Raw genomic sequence first — 19,259 nt, 5'->3', positions numbered from 1 at the left:
CGGCGTGAATGTATTCCTCACGAAGTAGAACGAGTGTGCAGTGACGGGTACTTCGGACTTCAGTAAACTTTCCCGAAGTAACTTCGCGAGAGTGTGATGCTCGCTTTAAAAGGAATATATGGAATTACTGTAAAATTAAAAGTGTACAAGGTAAAACAAGTACTTTTGCAAATTTTGTGATAGTCAATGCTTGAAAAATGCAACAAGAATGACAAAACATTTAGTAAAATGTGTTAAATGTCCAGTGGGGGCGAGACAATTATTTGAAAAGGATCAACAGAAACATTCATCGACTGCTTTTCAGCCAACACAGTTGTTAGATTCGTCCAATGACGGTAAGCATGCCTTCATCCAGTGCATCGATTGAAAGAAGTTTCAGTACTTATGATTTTATCCACTTCTCTAAAAGAAACCGGCTTACTGGTGAAAGGGCTGATAAGGTAACTTTTATTAAAAATGGACGTCATGTCCGTGGTGATATTTTCCAAATCGAACATTCGCTATCTTTGTCATACAACGCACTGAGCCAAATAGAATGTGATGACAAAGACAGTGACAGTTTTAAATATTTGACATGGCATCGGAAATATTTTGAGTTGTTGATTAAATACTATTGATAGTGTATTTGATAAATAATTGATGTAAGACGTGAACTTAATAAAAAGTTATTTATTTTTTATTATTCTGTGATCAGAATACATCAGGATATATTCTGTGATCCAAGTATTTTTTTGTTAAAATGTTCAAAATTGTAAGCGTTCCATAGTAACAATATATTATTAAAAAATCACTTTACTCTTCCTCTTTTCTCGATTGAATATTAGTTTTTGTTGTACATATAAATTAATACAATCATTGAATACATAGGTAGTGAAAAAATTATCACATTTATTAACTGAATTAATAATTTGCAATTATACAAATAACAGTTATCCAAGAACATTCAAAAGCCATCTCTTTAAAGTTAATAATGACATTGTCAAGTCGAATGACATTCTAGTAATGTTTACATATCCATACCAGTGTGAATTTTACTACACGTAATTTGCCGTGTAAAGACAGAAAAATAGGGATAGCCGTAAAATATTTGCGAATTATGTACCGATGGTCTTAATAAAAAACTGTTATGTTGGACAGACAAATCGACATATTGGTCTCGTTTTCAACACATTAATAATATTTGAATAAGTCTAGGAAACTTGTCCCTCTAACCAATAGTTTGTTTCCTTTTCAGTCACCCAAAATATTGAAAATTTCAAAGACTATATTTAATAAAAAAGGATCAGGAAGCGAGGTAAATAAGAATCCTTTAAATTTTTGTGCATGTTAATACGAACCATTTTAATCATTAACAAGGCTTTTGGTGTTATCGGTTTTGTTGCTAACAAACCTATGTGTGAATCGTTTCAGTAGTAAAAAATAATAGTGTTATGGATTTTCATTGGTAGTGTTACGTTTGTGTGATTCAGTGTTGGTAGTAGTAGAAGAGAATAGTGTGATGGAACAAGAGAAGCAATAGTAGCAGCACAGGTGCTGGTCCAAAATTGTTACGATCAGAGGAAGGACGTGTTCTTATGCTTTTTAGATTACGAAAAAGCGGTTGATCGTGACCAACACCACAAGTTAATGCAGATCCTCGAGAAACTTGATATAGACAAAAAAAATAAAATGCATTGAAAAGTTGTACTGACAAACCCATACATATAAGAAGGAGTGGGGTGTTCGACAGAAATGTGTGCTTTCTCCTCTTTTATTTGACATTTATTCGGAAACATTATGTCAAGAGTCTTTGGAAGATGCAGAGATGGGAATCAAAGTTCCTTCAACTTATAATCGATGGTAAAATTGAAGGCAAGAGAGGAATAAGGACGCAAGAAAATGTTCTGGCTCCGAAACATAAGGCAATGGACAGGGATTAACGACATATAATCTCTGATACATACTGCAAGAAACAGAGAGTTAATGGAAAATGTGATCGCTAACATCCATTAGTGGATTGGCATCTGAAGAAGAAGGAGAAGATTGATTTTTATTGGTAGTGTTATAGTACGTTCTTTAAAGGTAAAATATTGCAAAACCTCTAAATTTGAAAAAACCGCTTGGATTGACATGAAATTTGGCATACACATAGCTAACAAGTCAAAGAAAAAAAGTGATATTTTATAGACTATATACTGTGCCTGATATTGTGCCGATGTGTGCTTTTGCCCCAGGGGTGAGTTTCACCCCCTTTTGGGGGTGAAAAATATATGTTCGAAATAAGTCCGGAAATGGATAAAATGACTAATTCTAAGCAACTTTTGTTCTATAAAGTTTTTTCACCAAGTTAATACTTTTCGAGTTATTTGCGAGTGAATATGTTAATTTTTCTACAAAATAACCACGTTTTCAGACGGTTTTTCGCAAATAATTCAAAAAGTAAGTATTTGGTCGAAAAAAAAATTCTTGCACGTAAAAAAGTGAAAAACGTGGTGTATAATATTAAGTCACTATACCTAGTAGAAGCAGAGTTATAGCTAATGCAAAATAGGTTCATATTCGTCAAAGTTAAAATCTAATATTTTAACGTGCCATAACCAAAAAACGAAGCACTTTTTTGGGGAAAACTCATTTTAACTTAAGTGTTTAAAAAATGCTTATTTTTGTTTTTTGAAAAAATATTTTAGCATCAAAAGTAAACAAGTTACGCTCAAAATAAAGTTGGCCCCTTTTCACTACCTAATTAGCATTTCAAATGAACTTAATTGTTACCACTTCACAAGTTTTTTTACTCGCGTATGTATTGATCATATTATGATCTGTAAGTTTCATCGGTTCAAAGTCCTTATTTTTAAAAGAGATATAGTTAAAAGGACTTGAACGAGTCACTTATCACGAGTGTATGCAAATTTAGAAACACCGAATTTTAATCAATTTTTGTCTTACAGAAAAACAAAAAAAAAAGAATGTGTGTGTGTACTTTGTACGCACGTAAGAAGTTATACTTTTATTATATGATTTATTAAAAATAAATATACTTTAAACAGTTTGTTTTCATTTTTTTGCTCCGGATTCGAACTCAAGACCTCTCGATCTCTGGGCGAATGCTATACCAAATACGCTACGAGGACTGTGTCTATATCGGTTCGGACGTATTACCTAATGACAATTCACGGTAACAAACAGGCAAGGTGAAGTATAATAAATATACAATAAAATGTTTTAATAATACTCATCTTACTCCTGAGGAAGACAAATCCAAAGACACAAAAATTATAATAAATATATTTACTAAAAACACTAATATATTCTTTTCACACCTTTTCTTGCACTGATATATTTATACATAACTTGAAAGATAGCAACTAAACACCATACTGTCTGTGCGCATGCGCGCAGTATTATGAAATTTTACTCTCAATCGCACCTAAAGAAGTATAACTTCAAAAATACAAAATATTCAGAAAAGTAAAGGTGACTTTTTTTATTGTTTAAGATTTTTGGTATCTCTAACAAATTTTATGTTATTTTGAATAAAAAAACATTTTTTTCAAAATTAAAATTTTACTTTAAAGCCAATTTTTTTCAAAAATAAGCACTTTAAATCAATGAAACTTACAGATCATATAAACACCACATAAGTAGAGTAACTTGTGAAGCGGAAACGATTAATTGCATTTAAGTTGCTAATTGGGGGGTGATCTTCCTGATTTTTTTTTTGCGAAAACAAAAGGGACCAACATTATTTTGAGGGTAACTTGCTTACATTTGATGCTAGAAATTTTTTTTATAAAAACAGAAATAAAGCTTTTCTTAAACACTTTAAAAAAGTTGTAATGTGTTTTCCCCAAGAATGCTTCATTATTTGGATATTTCACATTGAATTATTCTATTTGGAATTTTTCGAATATGAACCTATTTTTCATTATAGACAAGTCGAAAACGGCGTGTTCGTTGGAAAAAATATTCCCATGAGATTTTTTTGCATAATCACATTCGTGTGACTCCCCAGAATAAGGTTCAAGAAGACGCCCACGCGAAAAGTGGTCCAATTTTTTTTAATAATTTTTTTTATCAAATTGCAAAAGTCAATATTTTCGGCCCGGAGAATTTTTTTTTTATTTTTCGGGCCATTCCGGACAGTAAAGTTCTCTTATAATTTTTCTCGTAAAGTTGATCGTGTTCGAGTTATAAGCAATTTAAAATTTGAAAAACGCGAAAGTGGCCATTTTTAAGACTTAATAACTCGGTTAAAAATGATTATTATGAAAGTCAGAAAGTGACTAAATCAAATTTAAAACCCCCCTTCATGATCCTGAAGAAATTTGTGTCATTAATTTATTACTAAGATGTTATTTTTAATTATTAATAATGAGTGGTAAGATCGTATTGACGCGGCTGTAAATGTGAGTGCGAGTGAGATTCGCCATTGGACTGCCTGAAGGCATCTCTTTCGCACTCATCATGGACGGCCGCCTAATACGTGCATGGCGCTCATTATTTTTACTTAAAAATAACAGCTTAGTAATCAAATAATGACAAAAATTTCTTCAGGATCTTGGAGGGGGGGGGGGTTAAACTTTGATTTAGAGAATTAATGAAATTAAATTAAACTATCGCCATTTTTCGTTTTTTTTTCAATTTTAAAATGCTTTTACCTCGAAAACGATTAACTTTAGAGAAAAATTATAAGAGACCTTTTTAATTCAGAATGGTTCAAAAACCCCAAAAAAAATTGTTCCGGCCAAAAATATTGATTTTTGCAATTTGAATAAAAAAAATTGTTAAAAAAAATTTGGACCACTTTTCGGGTGGGCGACTTCTTAAATCTTATTCTGAAATGTCTCACGAATGTGATTATGCAAAAAAATCATATGGGAATATTTTCTCAAAAGAACCCGCCGTTTTCGCCTTGTCTATTAGCTATAACTCTGCTTTTGCTAGGTATAGAGACCTAATATATACACCGTTTTTTTCACTTTTTATAGGCTATAGTTTTGCTAAGAATATTCTTTTCGACAAAAGGCTTACGTTTTGAGTTATTTGCGAAAAACCGTCTAAAAAGTGGTTATTTTGTTGAAAAATGAACATATTCACTTGCAAATAACTCGAAAAGTATTGATTTGGTGAAAAAACTTTATGGAACAAAAGTTGCTTAAAATTAATCAGTTTATCCATTTCGGGACCTATCTTTTACATATATTTTTTCACCCCCAGAGCAAAAGCACACATCGGCATAATATCACTTTTTTTCTTTGACTTGTTAGCTGTGTATGCCAAATTTCATGTCAATCCAAGCGGTTCTTTAAAATTTACAGCAAAAACCGTGAAAGAATGTACTATTACGTTTGTGTGATTAACGCTTTAGAAGTTTGTCAAAAAATGTTAAAATGGACCATTTTAATCATTAACAAGGCTTTTGGTGTTATCGGTTTTGTTGTTAACAAACCTATGTGTGAATCGTTTCAGTAGTAGAACAGAATAGTGTGATGGATTTTCATTGGTAGTGTTACATTTGTGTGATTGTGATTCATTATATTAGCGCTTTAGGAATCAATTGCTTTGGTGGAAGTTATTTCATTTTGAGTCTGTGAAGCTAGGCCATAGTCATTGACGATTTATTCACAGATAAAATATGTACAATATTTAAATTACGTTTATTTCATAATTGTCATTTTAAAATTCATCAAAATAACAATAAAAGGTATAGAATTTGTTCAAATAAAGCGAACAAACACTTGTTTAAGAAGAAGCATAAAAACAGACAGACACACACAAAAGTAAATCCCAGCTCCAAGGGACATCGGAGATCAAAGAGGTCACGTCTTGTGGAGATGGTACCTCCCTAACCCCCCTCCCCCCCCAAGTTACCACCGACACCTCCACAATTGCTGACCTTACTTGTTTTTAATCTTGGTTCCCTTGTAAATGGGAACTCCTAGAAGCCTTTCTGCGGTGGTACCGCTTTCGTAGTGGTGGTGTTATGCTCCTTTCTCTCTTATTTCAATTTTATCGCATTAAATAAGAGATAATTAATTGTTTTTAATTTCATTAAATGAACCTTCGATTTAGATGATTTCTAATCATAACTATTTCGCCTGCCAATGAAGCAGAACAGACTTTGAATTTAGCTTTATAAATATTAACCCTTGTCTAGAGTTAGCTTCATTTAACCAAGACTCCCGAAATTTTTGTGCTGTGTTAGTATTGAAGCAAATTTTCTTTTTCGGTGGTTCACTTATATTTTGATCAATTAAACAACTAACAAAATATCAAGTATGTATATATTCGTTGGTTTGGAAGTAGAACGTTACAAGTCGAAAAGTTCTAATTTTCAGGAGCGACGTTTTAAAATTTTAATGTGCTAATTTTCATTATAATTTTGGTAAGGTAAAAAATAAGAGGTAAAATCTTTTACAATATTAAAGAGCCCATTATTATCATTTAAATGTAAATAGAAAGCCCTTTCTTGTTCTCACCTTTCTACCTGTAATTAACATTTGTAACAGTTTTTCCCAAAATTTGTTGTGAGTGAGTGAGTCTGTGGAAAATGGCTTGGATGCGAGTCCGTTAGCCACAGATTTTTATTTTATTTTTACCTCAATTTATTAGTTTTGTTATATTTATACGTATTTCACTTAAATGATTATATTTGTTTCTTTCAAGTAGTTTATGAGTAATTTAAATATTTCCATTTTATGACAACTTAGTAGATATTCTATACTAATTGGAAAATGAACTTGTGCTTGTCGTAAATTGTAATATAATTGATTTATATATCTCGTTAATTTTGCATTCCAAGAAAATATGGTTTAAATCTCTAATCGAAACATTATCACAAAAACATACTGATGAATTAATTATTCCTAATTTGTGCAGATGTGCCTCATATTTCCCGTGTCGAGTTTTTAATCTGACGATAGTAGAAATATCTTGCTTTGGCGGGTTATATTTAAATATGTATTCAGGTGGCGGAGGAAGTTCTTGATGTAAAGAAAAATATAAATTTGTTGAAATGTTACTTGTATTGCTCCTAATAATTCTATATAAACGCACATATTCTGTAAGGAATACTTACCTAAGACGAAATGTAACTGTCTTGCATTAAATATTAAATAAAAAATCCCCAAAAAATACGTTCCTTTTTTAACTTGTAATACTGTTCTCCAAAAAACACGTGGTAACTTCCACAGCAACTGAAACACAACTATATTGCGACGCTCTTCCATAAAAGGTAATGCATGGGTTTGACAAAGTCAAACTGTTGTAAGTCGCCATCTAGCAGTAATTACATGAGTGCAACTTCTGACAATTTTTCCCGTAATAAAGTTTAACATTTAGAGTTGGTTAGAGGATCATCATCATCATCATCATTCTCTTTGCCTTATCCCTATGCGGGGTCGGCTTCCCTAATTGCATTTCTCCACACAATTCTATCTTGGGTCATATCAATGTTAATCCCCTTTACCAACATGTCCTGCCTTATCGTCTCCCCCCAGGTCTTCTTTGGTCTTCCTCTCCTACTCCTTCCAGGAATCTGCACTTCAGCTATTCTTCGTATTGGGTGATTAACCTCTCGACGTTGAACATGACCAAACCATCTTAACTTATGCTCTCTCATTTTGGCATCAATTGGTGCCACACCTAGACTTCCCGACATTCAGTTCCGTGCATCATAGCCGGTCTTATGGCTGTTTTATAGAATTTTCCCTTCAGCTTCATTGGAATTTTTCTGTCACACAACACCACTCGCTTCTTTCCACTTCATCCATCTAGCCCTAATTCTACTGCATGCATCTCCATCTATTTCTCCATTACTCTGTAATACCGATCCTAGGTACTTAAAACTATTGCTTTTCACAATCATTTCACCATCCAAAGATACCATTTTATTTGTAGTAAGTCCATCTTTAATTGAACATTCCAAATACTCTGTTTTTGTCCTACTAAGTTTTAAACCTTTTTCCTCCAGAGCTTGTCTCCACTGTTCCAGTTTTTGTTCTAAGTCTCTTTCACTATTTCCTATTAACACTACATCATCAACATACATTAGGCACCTTGGAATACTACCCTCTAGTTTCGCTGTTATCTGGTCCAAAACTAATGAGAATAAATAAGGACTAAGCACCGAGCCTTGGTGCAATCCTACTTTCACCTGAAATTTATCAGTCTCTCCTACACCTGTTCTAACACTAGTCGTTACTCCCTCATACATATCTCTCACAATCTTTACATATTCGCCAGGGACTCCTTTCTTATTGAGTGGCCACCACAGAATCTCTCGAGGAACTCTATCATATGCTTTCTCAAGATCAATGAATACCATATGAGCGTTGGTCTCTTTATTCCTGTATTTTTCCATCAGTTGCCTTACAATGAAAATTGCATCTGTTGTTGATCTGCCCTGCAGAGTTAGAGTTGGTTAGAGGGTAAACCTCAAAAATGGCAATTTTTGAGTTGTAGCGTTCTTCTTCCAAACCGACGAAACCTTCCTAAGCACCGTGGTGCAATCCTACTTTCACCTGAAATTTATCACTCTCTCTCACACCTGTTCTAACACTAGTGGTTACTCCCTCATGCATATGTCTCACAATCTTTACATATTCGCCAGGGACTCCTTTCTTATTGAGTGGCCACCACAGAATCTCTCGAGGAACTAGTATCATATGCTTTCTCAAGATCAATGAATACCGTATGAGCGTTGGTCTCTTTATTCCTGTATTTTTCCATCAGTTGCCTTACAATGAAAATTGCATCTGTTGTTGATCTGCCCTGCAGAGTTAGAGTTGGTTAGAGGGTAAACCTCAAAAATTGCAATTTTTGAGTTGTAGCGTTCTTCTTCCAAACCGACGATATAGTTTACTAGTTCACATCACATCATTTCAATAGGGAACTTGCATAAAAATTCTAAAAAAATTCTATAAATCACAACAAAACATAATTTAAAAGATATATATCTAAGGAAAAAAGTTGTTTGTGTCTTTCATTTGGCCCTAATGACGATTAAAATCGAGAGAAAATTCAAATTATAGCAGCCAGCCCAAAACGCGCACTCATTGGTCGTGACGTTATATCATTATGTTTGAAGTCCGCGCCATTAATTCATTAGGTTTGGTATTCGTTTACTTGTAATCATTTATGGTGTAAAAAATGTTATCTCAATTTTATAAATCTTTAGATAGTTGCTGTGAACTTATTTCATAATATTTGAGTGTTTTTGTTAACACAATTTAAAGTTTTGTTAACACAATGTTTTAAAATGACCAAAGAGCGTTTTTCTAAAGGGCAGTATGATAACATGAACATAAATCTTTATTATTATGATTAGTTTATTTTAATTTTATAGTAAAAACGGTTCCGAAACATATTGTATAGGTAAATATCATTCAATATGTAATATAGGTAAATCTACTAAAATATACCAAGCTATATTTTCTTCTTGTTGAAACTTGAAACTACACTTGATTTATTAAAAAAAAACTACACTGACCGGCAAGAAAAGCGGGCACCCCACAAAATGGGTCATTTTTGATGTCTCGAATTTCCTAAACCTCTTGTCCGATTTGAGTGCTTTTTTTTAATAGTGATAGCTTTATTCTTTAACAATATCCCTGTAATTGTCATTGTGTACTGGGTGTACCAATCAAACGGTGTTTTTTTCTCAAAGTTCACCACACCCTGTGGAATATTCTAAAAATACTAAAATTAAAACCCAACTATAGCCTCAGGTTTTCTTAACATTCTGTTTTTTATTCATTCGCGTATGTTGGATAATAAAAAAGTTAGGTACTTTAACAACTAGCCATGTTCTGCATCAATACAGGGTGTTTTTAAATAAGTATGGCAAACTTTAAGGGGCAATTCTGCATGAAAAAATAATGACCGTTTGCTTTATAAACATGTCCGCAAATGTTTCGATTCCTAGATATGGGATGTTGAATTTTTTCTTAGAAACTGACGATTTATTTATTGCTCTAAAACCGGTTGTGATATTCAAATTAAGTTTGGTAGGTTTTAAGAGGTAGTTATTGAGCATTTTTTGACATACAATTCAGAATTTTATATTCACCATTGGCGTGCATACGGGTCATATTACCCGTATGCGCGCCAATGGTGAATATTAAATTCCTAATTGTATCTATGCCAAAAATGTAACATCTTAAAACCTACCAAATTTCATTTGCATATCTCAACCGGTTTTAGAGCAATAAATAAATCGTCAGTTTGTAAGAAAAAATTCAACATCCCGTATCTCGAAAACGAAGCATCTGCTGATATATGTTTATAAAGCAAACGGTCATTATTTGGTCCTGCAGAATTACCTCTTAAAGTTTGGCGCACTTATTTAGAAACACCCTGTATTGATGAAGAACATGGGTAGTTGTTAAAGTACCTAACTTTTTTATTGTCCAACATAAGCCAATAAATTAAAAAACAGAAAGGACATAAGACTTATGTCCTTTCTGCTGTACGTAACCACTTTTCCTTAGCGACTGGTAATCTAATAAATATTTTATTGGAGGTTTTAATGGTTTTGTGGGTACACAAAATGGTAATACTAAACAACACTTAAAGTATTTACTTTTATTTTCCATAGTCAACACCAAAGTCAATTCAATACTATCTCTTCAAAAACTGTTTTAACTCCAAAGTGGTATATAATTTTATATTAGATACAATATGAGAAATGTCATTAATTTGTATTTCTAAGTTATTATGAGGTTCTGAAGTGTGAAATTTTGGAAATCTTATTTTTAAACGAAACTTCTTATGTAATAAAACAAAATGTGCAAGTTCCCTATTATCATCACAATTGAGGTTTGATTATATTATGTACTCTAATTTTTCGGTGCTGAGTCCAACAATATCTTTAAGAGAGTGAATCACTCTTACAAACCAAATCTGATACCGTGAACTATTAAATTCCACAATTTCATTGACGTCGTTATTTTATTATTTTTTATTTTAATAGAAATTAATAACATCCTAAAACATGGTTTATGAAAATTGTATTAGATAAGGATTATTGCAAATGCATGATAGTACATAGTAAAAAGGAGTGTAATTATAATATGATTGTTAACACTGGCTTGACGATCGAGTTTATTTGGCAAGTGGTGTTTATCTCGCCAGCAGACCACCCGGAGGATTTGACCACCAAGGTCGTGTCTAAACGGTACACGGCCTCGTTAAGGAATCGCGATTGCTTCATCTGGGGTATTTTGCTTGGGAAAAAAATTCTGTCTGCTTTTGGATGACCTAAAATAGAGAAAGAAATTGGTTCAATGGTGTGAAGTGGTGGTGGGATGGGGCATGCACTTGCATGTGTATTCGCGGTGTGCAAGTATTTGGAAAGGGAAACGAGAAACGACCGTGCGCGAGTCGCGGAGAAATATTGCATCTATCTTAAATAATTCATATTGTCAATTGAAATTGTCAAATTGACGTATATTTCATACCTTCTGTCATTGACGCAGAAAAATTATATATTGCTCCACAATATTGATATGATAAGCAATTATTATATAAAGGTAAATTTAATTAATTGTATTTTGCTTGAAGTACTGCATTTTAATAACTGATTTTATTTAGTACATACAATTGTTTACGTTTGCTAAACATAACCTGCATCTTATTTTTTCTTCTTATTATTTTTTTGGACTATGGTCTTGACAATTATCCAGCAACCAGGACTAATATAATTGGCCAATATAATTAAAAGTGCGAAAAAAAGTACAGAGCGTAGAAATAGAGGTCGCTTTGCCGAACTTGCACGGTCCCAATAGTGCCCTCACATGGCTAGTGAATGTGTTTTTGTATTTATAAGTTTTTTTTATAAAACTAATTATTCTATGTTATTAAGTAACCTATTCTAACTACTTCACTTGCCATGACCTGTGAAATGCCAATCCACAGAGTGCCGTTTTCTACTCTTCGGGTTGATACCTAGTTGGTGTCTGGATCTTCTGTTCCTCACCAGTCGTCAAAGTTCGTCAAGTTCTAGGATCTAGGATCCTTATTTCTTTGGTTTCCTTGTAAAGGAACTTTTCGGAAACGTGTGTTAGCCTCCCTTATAGTGTGGAATCTTCTTCGTGGTGGTTTGACCCCAAGCTTACCATATGTTTTATCTGGTATGATGATGCTGTTTGCCATTCTTATCTTCGTTCTCGGGCGTGCTTCGTAATGTCTTGGTCGTAGTGAAAGCGCTGTTACATGTTGTACGTCTGGTACTCTACGGAGTGCGGTGTTGCCATTAGGCATAGGTTATATATCTAATTTAAAACTAAACATGCTGTATTTACCGCGATGGATAATGGCTATGGTTTACAGAGCCAGGTTGGCCTGATGGGACCAACAAATATTTTATTTGGTGGCCTACAAGAACTCATTGTAAAAAACAAGGTTGACCAACACCTTCGTTAAATTATAAAATAAGGTTGGTACCGTACATTCTAAATTCTTTCCATCTTGACCTTGGTCTTCCTATTCCCTTCTTTCCTCCCATTGAACTAGTTAGGAGGCACTTTGGTATCCTGGTTTGAGGCATTCTCTGCAGGTGTCCCATCCATCTTAATCTATGTGTCTTTATGATTGCTATTATTTCAGGCTCTTTGAATAGTTCTTTTAATTTTTGGTTTGTTCTGCGTGTCAATATGCCATTTATGCCGTTTTTCCGCCGTATATTTTTCTCAACACTTTTCGTTCCCATATCTGAAGTTTCAACTGCTGTGTTGCTGTTCCTGTCCATATTTCACTCGCATAGGTGACTACAGGTCTGATTACGGTTTTGTAGATTCTGATTTTGGAATCTCTAGATATGTGGTTACTTCTAAGCACTCTATTTAAGGCATATAGAGAGCGATGCAAAGCCACGACTCTTTTTTTGTATCTCCTCGCTGTTACCAGGTTCGCACGAGAATACAGCTCCCAGGTACTCAAATTTCTTGTCTTTTTCAAATCTGTAGGTTTTATTCTTTGATGTAGTCAGCGTGAGGTACTGTCCATTAATGAACGGTTCGTCTGTCCATTCCATATACAGTGATGAGCACGCTAATAACCGGCAAAATAACGCAAAATATGGAAAACGTATTAAGTTGTAAGATAAAAAGAAATGAAACTAGTGGAGGTGGGAAATTTAGCCATAAAAACATGTAAATTTATATTCTATTTATTGTTTCCCATCTTTAGACGTGTCAGGAGTATGTCAACTAAAACTGCCACTGTCACAGTGGCAGTTGCCAAACTCGTCCGATACGTCCAAAGGTGGGAAACAATAAATTATAATATAAATTTATAGGTTTTTATCGCTAAATTTCCCACCTCCACTAGTTTCATTTCTTTTTATCTCACAACTTAATATGTTTTCCATCTTTTGCGTTATTCTGCCGGTTATTAGCGCGCTCATCACTGTCTTTGGTTTTCGTTTCATTAATATACAAGCCCTTGCTATTTACTTTTTCTTCTATTCTCACTGTCTCTCTTAATTCTATTTTACTTCTGGCTATGATCACAATATCGCCTGCAAATACTAGGCATACTCTTGACTTGTCTATAACCTTACATTCTTTCTAGATGTTCGAGCCATTCTAGTTTATGATTTTGCACTACTTGTATTATCGGAGAGTTAGCATACAATTATTATTCTTCTAAATTAGTTCGTCTTCTCCATTCTCCATCTACTACTTTTCCACCAAAAATTCTGCGAAGTATCTTTTTTGCATTCTTCCAATCTGTTCTGTATGGTTTTGTTCATACACTGGTGTGCAAAATTAACCGGACACCTTAAAAATAAGTCATTTTTGATGTCTCGAATTTTCTAAACCTGTTCTCCGATTTAAGTGATTTTTTAATATGGTATAATACTCTGGGCTAATTAGCAAAATACAAGGAAAAGTTATTTACCAGCAATTTTATTGCTGGAATCGAATCTTATTATTGTATGTATTAATAATATAGATATGCAAAGTCCGCAGATAGTGTGCTACTTATTTTATAAACAAAATGGAGCCCGAAAATCGTGTTTTTTTCAATTTTTGCTGTATAACTCCAAAGATTTTACTTTCAGACCAAAAACACCCAAATAAAAATTTACCGCAATTAAATTCTGCATAGAGACGTGTTTTTTCCGATTTACTTCGACGAAAACTTCCCCGGAAAAAGCGAGTTTTTCCAACAAAATCTTTAATTTTCAACTAAACTTTTAGATAAGTAGTTGTTAATCAATAATTAAATAACTTGGTAACGTAAAAGCCCTTACCGTATATATTATAATTCCAGAAGTCTATGGAAATTGAATGAACAGTTTAGCAAAAATTAAAATGTTAATTAAAAATTTACGGTCGCTATAATAACGACAATAATTATGATGCATAAGAATAACTATGATTTTTTCATAAAAAGACACTATACCTATCTAATGTACTTTACAGAATTGAAATTGGACTATTTAAGCGGCCTCAGGAATATTTTAAAATTATAAACAATTTTTGAAGTTATACTTCTTTACGGGCGTAATGACGGTGAAATTTTATATGGGAAAACCTAGCGACCGGGCGCATGCGCATTATAACTTTGTTCTGATTGGATGTTCAAATGACATGACAAAAATTATCCAATATGGCAGCTGTGGCACAGCTGTGGGACTGTGTTTGGTTATAATGTATGCTTGTTGCGTTTTAAAATTTGTAGGAAGAGAAACAACAAACAAAAAGTTAGTTAATGGTTATACTGCCTTTTTAAATAGTTTTCATATTATATTTTTGGACTTATTTACATAGAAGAGATGATTGTTGCATGCCAATGTGAAAGCTCATCAAACTGCGCCTAGTATGAGTGCCGCAGATCTCGCTTATTCAAAGCTAAAGAATCTTTCACTGGTAAGTGTTTTATAAATAGTTGATCAAATTTTGTTATGATATTTGAACATAGCCACTTTGCACGACGCAAGTGATTGCGAAATGTATTAGTCGTTATACGGGCTCCGATACCTACCTTGAACCTACCAAAATACATAAGTAGTATGTAATACTTTTTTTTACATAATTTGATTACCATCAAAATTTATATCAATATTCACCTAATATATTGTCTTCTTACCCTATGTTTTGTTGTATTTTTTCAATTCTAAATCATTTCAATTCAAAATCAAAATAATTTGATTTACATAAGTTAAAAATGTCAAAAGGTTAATCTGTTTAGTTAGACGATCTTCGCACATAATGACAAGCTGCCTCTGTGGTGCAGTTTTAATGCGGGTGAATCCCAATACAACGCAAATACCAGCCGCGTGGTAAGTTGGTTCGAATCCCAATAGAAACTTTTATTTTTTTATTTTTTTTTATACATTTTATGATTGTAAGTATATTTATTATATAATTTTATTTTCAGAAAATACGTATTTAGTTAAAAATTTTTCCGACAATTAATGTTCAGAAATCATTTGTGGCATTTTTAATGTGTTTGTGTGTGTTTTATTTTTTTATTATTTTAATTTTTGGCACTGTTTTAATAAAAATGTTTTGAGAAGTATTAAGTATAAATTAATTTAATATTTAAATAAAATATAAATAAAAAGTATATTAATTTCGTTTATAATCATATAATCATATAATAGAAGTATAACTTCTTACGTGCGTACAAAGTACACACACATTCTTTTTTGGTTTATAAACAAATAGAATATCTCGGAAAATATTAAACTAAATTAAATCGTGAAAACGGTATTCGAAAGACAGCGGCAGGACGCTTCTTTTAAAAGAAAAAAGCGTTTAATTATGACGAGTGGTTCCTGAGATACAACCGGTCAAAGTTGACCGGAATTTACGGCAAAGATATAAACAATAGGATCATAATTTTCAAACCATCACCTTTCTATTTTTGTCCTCTTTCTCCGCACCAATTTTCATATCTTTAAAATCCTCATAACATATATTATTATAATAAAAACTATCGATAATACGTGTGAAAATTGCCAAAAATAGCAAAATTCCAATCAAAAATTAGGTTGGAGAAAATGTAACCCTCAAAGTTCAAAATCGGTATACGTTAACAAAATGCATTTTCTCGGCTTCCCATGGAGCAATTTCCTTCATTCTTTTTTTGTTCCCTAATAACTCGAGTAGAGCCATCTAACTAACGCATTATTAAATGTCAAACTTGCTTTTGTTTTGTTAATGGTTTGAAAATTATGATCCTATTGTTTATATCTTTGCCGTAAATTTCGGTCAACTTTGACCGGTTGTATCTCAGGAACCACTCGTCATAATTAAACGTTTTTTCTTTTAAAAGAGGCGTCCTGCCGCTGTCTTTCGAATACCGTTTTCACAATTTAATTTAGTTTAATATTTCCCGAGATATTTCAATTCTGTAAAGTACATTAGATAGGTATAGTGTCTTTTTATGAAAAAATCATAGTTATTCTTATGCATCATAATTATTGTCGTTATTATAGCGACCGTAAATTTTTAATTAACATTTCCATTGTTGCTAAACTGTTGATTCAATTTCCATAGACTTCTGGAATTATAATATACACGGAAAGGGCTTTTACGTTACCAAGTTATTTAATTATTGATTAACAACTACGTATCTAAAAGTTTAGTTGAAAATTAAAGATTTTGTTGGAAAAACCCGCTTTTTCCGGGGAAAGTTTTCGTCGAAGTAAATCGGAAAAAACACGTATCTATGCAGAATTTAATTACGGTGAATTTTTATTTGGGTGTTTTTGGTCTAAAGTTAAAATCTTTGGAGTTATAGATCAAAATTGAAAAAAACACGATTTTCGGGCGCCATTTTGTTTATAAAAAAAGTAGCACACTATCTGCGGACTTTGCATATCTATATTATTAATATACACAATCATAAGATTCGATTCCAGCAATAAAATTGCTGGTAAATAACTTTTCCAAAAATGGCCTATTCTCCGATATAATCAGCCCAGACTATAACCTTATTCTTTAGCAATATCGCTGTAATAATATTGTTGCTAAACAGGTAAATTTTCATTGTATACCGGGTGTACCAAGGAAACTGTTTTTTTTTTCTCTAACTTCACATCAACCTGTGGAATATTCTAGCATTTATAAAATACTCAAAGTAAAACCCTACTATAGCCTCATGTTTTCTCAACATTCTGTTTTTTGATTCATTCGCTTATGTTGGCCATAAAAAAGTTATGTACTTTAACAATTAGCCATGTTTTTGTCAATACAGGGTGTTTTTAAATAAGTATGGCAAACTTCAAGGGGTAATTCTACATGAAAAAATAATGACAGTTTGCTTTATAAACCTATGTCCGCAAATGCTTCGTTTCTGAGATAGAGGGTGTTGAAATTTTTCTTAAAAACTGACAATTTATTTATTGCTTTAAAACCGGTTATGCACATGAAATACTATGTACTTTACAGAATTGAAATTGGACTATTTAAGCGGCCTCAGGAATATTTTAAAATTATAAACAATTTTTTGGCTTATAAACAAATAAAGTATCTCGGGAAATATGAAATAAAATTAAATTATGAAAACGGTATTGGAAAAAAAAGCGGCAAGGCGCTTCTTTTAAAAGAAAAAACGTTTATTTTGATAAGTGGTTCCTGAGATACAACCGGTTAAAGTTGACCGGCATTTACGGCAAAGATATAAAAAATAGGATCATAATTTTTGAACCATCACCTTTTCGTTTTTGTCCTCTTTCTCCACACGAATTTTCGTATCTTTAAAATACTCATAACATATATTATTATAATAAAAACTATCGATATTACGAGTGAAAATTGCCAAAAATAGCAAAATCCCAATCAAAAATTAGGTTGGAGAAAATGTAATCTCAAAGTTCAAAATCGGTTATACGTAAATACGTTAAAAAATTACATTTAAATATTAAATAAATTACATTAAAATTAAATATTAAAAAATTACATTTAAATATTAAATACATTACATAAAAAATACATTTTCTCAGCTTCCAATGAGTCAATTTTCTTCATTCTTTTTTTGTTTCCAAGTAACTCGAGTAGAGCCATCTAACTAACGCATTATTAAATATCAACGTTGCTTTTGTTTTGTTATAATAAATTAATTTATTTATTATAACAAAACTTGATTTGTTTAAATAAAAATTATTTAAATAATTATACAGCTTTCAAATGAGAATATTTGTGTTTTTAACGTTAAAAGGTACACTTGTAGTAAGTTTATTTAAAAAAGTCTACAACTGGAAAAAATATTTAGTTTTCTTTTCTTATAAATAAATTAATGTATTATAACAAAACAAAAGCAACTTTGACATTTAATAATGCGTTAGTTAGATGGCTCTACTCGAGTTACTTGGAAACAAAAAAAGAATGAAGAAAATTGCTCCATTGGAAACCGAGAAAATGTATTTTTTTAACGTATACCGATTTTGAACTTCTAGATTATTACATTTTCTCCAACCTAATTTTTGTTTGAAATTTTGCTATTTTTGGCAATTTTCACTCGTAATATCGATAGTTTTTATTATGATGATATATGTTATGATTATTTTAAAGATACGAAAATTGGTTTGGAGAAAGAGGACAAAAATGAAAAGGTGATGGTTCGAAAATTATGATCATATTGTTTATATCTTTGCCGTAAATGCCGGTCAACTTTGACCGGTTGTATCTCAGGAACCACTCATCAAAATTAAACGTTTTTTCTTTTAAAAGAAGCGCCTTGCCGCTTATTTCCAATACCGTTTTTATGATTTAATTTTATTTAATATTTCCCGAGATACGCTATTTGTTTATAAGCCAAAAAATTGTTTATAATTTTAAAATATTCCTGAGGCCGCTTAAATAGTCCAATTTCAATTCTGTAAAGTACACTAGATAGGTACAGTGTCTTTCTATACAAAAATCATAGTTATTCTTATGTATTATAATTATTGTGGTTATAATAGCGACCGTAAATTTTTAATTAACAATTCAATTGTTGCTAAGCTGTTCATTCAATTTCCATCGGTTTCTGGAATTTTAATCTGTACGAAAAGAGCTTTTATACTACCAAGTTATTTAATTATTGATAAACAATTACTTATCTAAAATTTTAGTTAAAATTAAAGATTTTGTTGGAAAAACCCGCATTTTCCTGGGAAAATATTCATCGAAGTAAATCGAAAAAAACACGTCTCTATGCAGAATTTAATTACGGTGATTTTTTATTTGGTTGTTTTTGGTGTAAAGTTAAAATCTTTGGAGTTATAGAGCAAAAATTGAAAAAACACGATTTTCGGGCGCCATTTTGTTTATAAAAAATGTAGC

The 19,259-nt window shown here is 32.1% G+C and overlaps 1 protein-coding gene across 2 annotated transcripts in view; it reads left to right on the top strand.

The window, feature by feature from the left end:
- Window positions 1-19,259, top strand: part of LOC114331953 (cytokine-like nuclear factor N-PAC) — a 167,261-nt gene that overhangs the window by 31,374 nt on the left and 116,628 nt on the right. Inside the window, exon 6 of one of the 2 annotated variants that reach the window (XM_028281643.2) lies at window positions 1,235-1,294. The exons of the other annotated variant lie outside the window; for it this stretch is intronic. Within the exon in view, the coding sequence (XP_028137444.1) occupies window positions 1,235-1,294 (60 nt within the window). The remainder of the gene's footprint in view (window positions 1-1,234; window positions 1,295-19,259) is intronic. 2 annotated transcript variants of the gene reach the window in all.

This window comes from Diabrotica virgifera, chromosome 3 (genome assembly GCF_917563875.1).
Source record: "Diabrotica virgifera virgifera chromosome 3, PGI_DIABVI_V3a".
NCBI lineage: Eukaryota > Metazoa > Arthropoda > Insecta > Coleoptera > Chrysomelidae > Diabrotica > Diabrotica virgifera.
Note: the sequence above shows the minus strand (reverse complement) of the source record. Positions and strands in the feature narration are given on the sequence as shown.